The sequence below is a fragment of the Neophocaena asiaeorientalis genome, unplaced genomic scaffold (assembly GCF_003031525.2).
Source record: "Neophocaena asiaeorientalis asiaeorientalis breed wild unplaced genomic scaffold, Neophocaena_asiaeorientalis_V1.1 scaffold798, whole genome shotgun sequence".
Classification (NCBI taxonomy): domain Eukaryota; kingdom Metazoa; phylum Chordata; class Mammalia; order Artiodactyla; family Phocoenidae; genus Neophocaena; species Neophocaena asiaeorientalis.
This window is the reverse complement of record NW_020173042.1, coordinates 2,888,217-2,894,216: the sequence shown is the minus strand read 5'-3', so window position 1 is coordinate 2,894,216 and position 6,000 is coordinate 2,888,217. Positions and strand designations below refer to the sequence as shown.

At 45.9% G+C, this 6,000-nt stretch overlaps 1 protein-coding gene across 1 annotated transcript in view; it reads right to left on the bottom strand.

Moving 5' to 3' along the window:
- The window catches only part of LOC112398348 (zinc finger protein 212), a 46,753-nt gene extending 46,439 nt beyond the window's left edge, over positions 1-314 (bottom strand). The window contains exon 1 of the mRNA XM_024742839.1: positions 30-314. Coding sequence (XP_024598607.1) covers positions 30-194 — 165 coding nt within the window. The 5' untranslated portion in view covers positions 195-314. The remainder of the gene's footprint in view (positions 1-29) is intronic.
- Positions 315-6,000: the final 5,686 nt, after the last annotated feature.

The window sequence follows — 6,000 nt, the reverse complement described above, 5'->3', positions numbered from 1 at the left end:
GGCCATGGCGCCGGCGGGGGTGCACCCACCTGCATGGGCGGCATTCCCTCGGCCATTTCCCCGCGCAGCGCCGGCTCTTGGTGGCAGACCTCCTCCGGGGGCAGAGCTTGCGCCCAGCTCCAGCTCCCGCTGTCCAGCCCCAGGCCCTGGATGCCCAGCTGCTGAGGCTGCGGCCGTGTTGACACAAACTGCATCCTGGGAGCGCTGTTCCCCGCTCGGGCCGGCCAGGGAGAAGAAGAACGTTTTCCAGGCGCCTTCCCCCTCGCCGGGGCCGGACAGCTCCATCTACAGCCCGTAGGAGCAAACAGTCCCCTTCGGCGGCGCTCCCCGCCCCTCCGCCGCCCGCGCGCCAGCCAATGGCCTCCGAGCTCCTGCCCGCCTGCGGGGACCAACGGGGCCGCTCCGGGGCCAGGGGACCACCGCCGCCCCCAAAGTGACCCTGCGCGGGTATGCCTCTCATACCTGCCTGACCTAGAGTCCCCAACAAGGCAGGCGGGCCCTGGGGCTGGATTTCTGTTAATTCGGCTAATATTTATTGGGGATCCCATCCCAAAGGACCTGACCCTTTTGAAAAATTGGCAATTGTCTCCAGACTCTTTGTTCTGGCCTTTCCTCTTGCCTCACTCCTTTGCAGCCTTCACCTCCCCACTCTCCCTCTTCTCAATCCAAATTTACCTGGATCAACTCCAGGCCTTTGCATTGGCCTGGATGACAGAGAAGTGACCTGGTCTGTGTCAGAAGAGGGCCACACTCTTCCTCCCAGGTAAGGTGCACTCACAGTATTTTAACAGCAGAACCTTTAAATGTAAGTCAACGTCACTTTGAAACGTCAGGCCAAGTCAGAGGAGGAGCGGGGGAGAGGACAAGATAGGCTGATGGAGAAGCAATGGGAAGGGGAAAACTCATTCACTCATTCCACAAATATTTACTGAGCACCTACTATGTGCCAGCTGCTGCTTGGGCAGCGGGTGGGCTTTGCAGTTTGATATACCTGAGTTTAAATTCCCAAATCACCACTCATTAGCTGTAACTGTGCGCAATTCCACTTCTCTGAGCTTCACTTGGTCTCTTCATATATAAATGAAGAAAATAATGTCTATTCCACAGTTACAAATCAAATGAGAACAGTGATTATAGGCACCCAACAAAAGTAATTACCTCCAAAAGGTAAGTCCTTGTAATTATCCTCAAAATAGTGTCTGTCTTCCTAAATGACTAGTCCCTATCTTGTTAAGACAGAGATCTCCAAGGCTGATTATCGCCCTGTGTAGAGGCAGACCTTCCAGAGAGCCACCCCAGACTAGTACTCTTTTGTTCCACTGCATTTAGTACATGAAAGGGCATTATTGGTCCAAGTGAGACATGTACTTAGAGCACCGTACTCAGAAGGACAGTTATCAAGTACTTTCTCTGCTAGGCATACTTCCAGGATAAAGAATGAGTATCTCACAGACTTAATACTATTCTCAAGGAGCTTACAGGTTAGCAAAGGTTATGTTCCCAGAAGTCAGTGATTTTCTTCCCTCTGTTCCTTGGCCATAGGCTGCCCCCGATTGTAAATATCATGTCACTATCATTAGAGGAAACTGGCAAGTAAAAGCTCTGAAAAGCTCCAAGTAAACTCATTTCCACCCGTGAGACACATTTCAGAGCACACATTCTGACCTATACATCATCAACATCTTCCCTCCTTCCTAGAGGTGGAAGAGAAGCTAGGTTAGTCCCAAGGGTTTAAGCTATCTTTTCAATATAAAGTAGTTAAAATTACTTCCCTTCCTAAGCATTAAACTACTTATAACTACTTCTCTTTTTACACAATAAGATACCACATAGTATATCCACTTTACGTTTCTCCTTCACAGAGGGTGAATTTTGCACACACAGAGCCATCGTACTTTCACCCCTGGCAGCCAGAGTTCAGTTCACTGTCATGAGATATGAGCAAAGCTACTCAACTCAAACAGGATTTAAATGCACAGGCTTCGTGGTACTAGCATTATCTTATAACTGCCAACCCTAGCAACCACAGGTCACAAAAACCAGTAGTGGATACAGCAGATGCATGGTGAATGGGGGGATTGGGGGACACGTCCCAGAAGGAAAACAAGAAGGGCACGAGGAGGGGGCTGCTGTCCATGGACCATGGACTCCAGTGACCAACAGGCTGATGGGGCTGAGAGATGCGAGGGTGGGAGAGACCCTCACTGGGAGAGGTGTCCAGTCCTCAGACTTGTTTCTGTGAGTTACTGAGTAACTCTGAGGCAGTTATCTAACTTTCTGAGGAGGAGAAAGCAACTGGATGAAGTGGATTATAGATGTCAAGTATCATTGTTAATAAACATTTCTCGTAGGGGAAGGACCCGGGGCTGGGCCCTCAGTCTCTCAGGTGGGAATGGGCTGCTTCTCATCTCCTCACCTAGGAATTAGATAGCTTCTGCTTAGGACAGGGTATTAGACTAAAGGAGAGGCCAAAGGAGAGGGCATTCAAAAATGCCAGAACATTTATGTGTTGTGATGGTTGATTTTATGCATGAACTTGACTGAGCCACGAGATGCCCAGAGAGCTGGTAAAATGTTACTTCTGGGTGTCTGTGAGGGCGTTTCCAGAAGAAATTAGCATTTAATCCAAGACTGATTAGAGAAGATGCCCTCACCAGCGTGGACGGGCATCATCCAATCCGCTGAGGGCGTGAGTGGAACAAAAAGGCAGAGGGAGAGCAAATTTGCTCCTCCTTTGAGCAGTCACAGCCATCGCCTCCTGCCCTTGGACATCGGTGCTCCTGGTTTTGGGGCTTTGGACTTGGAATGAATTACGCCACTGCTTTCCTGGTTTTCCAGCCTGCAGCTGGCAGATCATAGGACTTCTTGGCCTCCATAATTGCATGAGTTAATTCCTCTGATAAATCTCCTTTTATATATCTCTATATATCCTTTTGGTTCTGTTTCTCTGGGGAGCGCTAACACACGTGTCTGCCACTCCCTAATTCCTGGTGTTCCCTGTGCACTCCGTGTCCTTTCAACAACTACAAGCTTTATTTGAGGAAGAAACCCTCTAGATTCACGCTTAGCTAAGTGAAGAGGGTAACCAGATCTGCACTTCTCCCTCAGTGTCGCTCCTTGCTTAGTTTAAAAAGCAGGCTTAAGGACTGCAATGTAATCTTCAAGCTCTCCTCACCCACTGACATGTCCATGGTTACAACTTCCTTATCTTCACTTTAGGATGCTTTATGCCAACCTCCAAGGAAGGATAATACCTTAGGTTTCAGAGTCATTGACATCCTAAGTATAACTAAAAATCAGAGGCAAGACTATGTGAAGGGGAGGGTCGCTGGGGGTAAGGTGATAAACTCCCAGACTACTTAGAAGACGCAGAAAGTGTTCATGTGGGGAACACAGTCAGATATTTTGTATTATACAGTTTTAAGGTCAATTTGCTCTTGCTAATGAGCTTTCAATATCCTTGCCTTTTTCAGATCCACCTTCTGCCAACATTTTAATTCAAACTTAAATGCCCAAACACACACACACGTATTTTTTTTTCCCTCTCTCCCTCTCCCTCTCTTTCTCAGTGACTTCTGAAAATTTCTGCTTTATACCTATGCAAAGTTTGGAGAAAATACTACTTTTTCCCTCTTGAATTTATTCTCAGCCTACTTCAAATAGGCATTCTATCACTTTCTTTGCAAGTCTCGACACAGTAGATGAGTGAAGTTCTCTTCAGTTCTTAATGACTCTATGGCACTTTCCTCGATATGTGACGTCTTGGTGACTGAGTAAGCTACTCGACAGTCCTAAACACAGGGACCAGGGCTCAGAAATCCTTTATGCAGAAGACATGTTTTATGTTGGTGATAACTGCAGTACAGCCTCTCGAATCTTCTCAGTGGGCAACCCTTCAACATTTAGGTGACTATATATATTTTTTGTTTTGTTTGTTTGTTTGGGGTTTTTTTTCGTTTGTTTGATGTGGACCATTTTTAAAGTCTTTATTGAATTTGTTACAATACTGTTTCAGCTTTATGCTTTGGTTTTTGGCCGCGAGGAATGTGGGATCTTAGCTCCCCGACCAGGGATCGAACCCACACCCCCTGCATTGGAAGGCGAAGTCTTAACCACTGGACCGCCAGGGAAGTCCCTGGGCTGATTATTATAAATGGTCAAAACTCATTCAAAATTGTCTAGTGTTCATGCAGAATAATACTGGTTTTTCTAAAAGCAACAAATAAGGTATTAGAACTGTGTATTATTGTTAAATCTGAGCTGGTAATGACGTCACCACAGTCCCTTTCGGTTCTTCAGCAAACTGCTCTTACACAGAGGTGCTGGCCTCACCATGATGGAGGTTAGGGAGGACGGCGGTGCAGGCACTGGTACTGTTCCCACCTGTGCTCGTGCAGCGTCCTGTCCATACCAGGTCTCTGGACAGAGCCTGCAGTGGGCACAGCTGAAATGAATGCTGCCTCTGGAGCTCCTAACTTAACTACTGAGATCAGTCAGAACTTTTTCAGCAACCATTCCCATAGCCTTATTTCCTTCCGAGTCCTGCCTCTAGAATCAAATTATGACTTCCCATTGTGGATTCAAAAATCCTTTTTTTCATCTTCAATCCACAGCTCCCTGTTCTGGGAAAGCAGGCTAACTGGTCATTTCCAGTCCAATAATTCACTTTCTCTTTCTATGATCTTCTAAACTTGCAGGCACTTTAGAATCACTTGGGGGAACTTTAAAAAACAAAACATCAAAAAAAACAAAAAAACAAAAGAAAAAATAAAAAAAAATAAAAAACAAAAAAACAAAAAAACAAAAAACATCTGGGCTTCCCTGGTGGCGCAGTGGTTGAGAGTCCGCCTGCCGATGCAGGGGACGTGGGTTCGTGTCCCGGTCCGGGAGGATCCCACATGCCGCAGAGCGGCTGGGCCCGTGAGCCATGGCTGCTGGGCCTGCGCGTCCGGAGCCTGTGCTCCGCAACGGGAGAGGCCACAACAGTGAGAGGCCCGCGTACCGCAAAAAAAAAAAAAAAAAAAAAAAACCAACAAAACAAAACATCTAGGCCCCACCCCAGATGAATCAAATCATGCCAGGGTGAGCCCCGACATAAATATTTTTTTTAGCTCCCCAGGTTATTGTAATGACCGGCCAAGAACAAAGTAGCATAAGAAGGGCTCCCTGCTGTTCCTCAGATCCTTGTCTCAGCCCCACAAATCTCCCTGGGGGCATAAACATCCCAAATTATTACTTACTGACTAATAATAAAAAATGATTGACTAAACTATTCTTGTTCATTGTTTTATTCTACTGTTTACTCATTGAGGTTGGCTTGCAGATATTGTTTTTCTTGTATAATTTTTTTAAAACTATAACCTCAAAGCCAAGAACTGATTTGATGTACATAGCTTTACATACATCCTTAATTTTGAATTCTGTTTAAACCAATCTCTCCAGGAATGTGCCTGCCTTTCCAATTTGTTATAATTCCTCATATACATAAAACTGGTTGTCTCGCCTGAGTTGCTGATAGAAGTCAGCACATTATATAGGTCACATTATATATGTCACCCTGATATTTTCTGCATCAAACTTTTTTTCAGTCTCTGCCCACACGTACTTCTATTCTCTCACTGCTTCCCAAATTGCAGTCTCAGGCTAGCTTCCCCCCAGCACAGGCAACCAAAATGGAAGTGAAGAAACAGCCACTGCCCAGTCTTGACTGAAGAGAAGCATCATTTAAGTAACATCCAGGAAACTGTTTAACTGATCAACAAGTAATTCTCCTGCACCTACTACATCAACACTTTCTTCTTAGGCTTGCAGTATGTTTCAAAGCACTTCTTAAGACCTTCCCTCATTTGAGCCTCACCACAGCTTAGGTAAACTTGGTAAAGTGTATACTAGCCTCACACTGCGAGTGAGAAAACCAAAGCAAGAGGCTCCCTGACTTCCTTTCCAGGACCTCTTTCATTATGATAATCATTATTCTTATAAAAGCATTAGAAGTGCTAT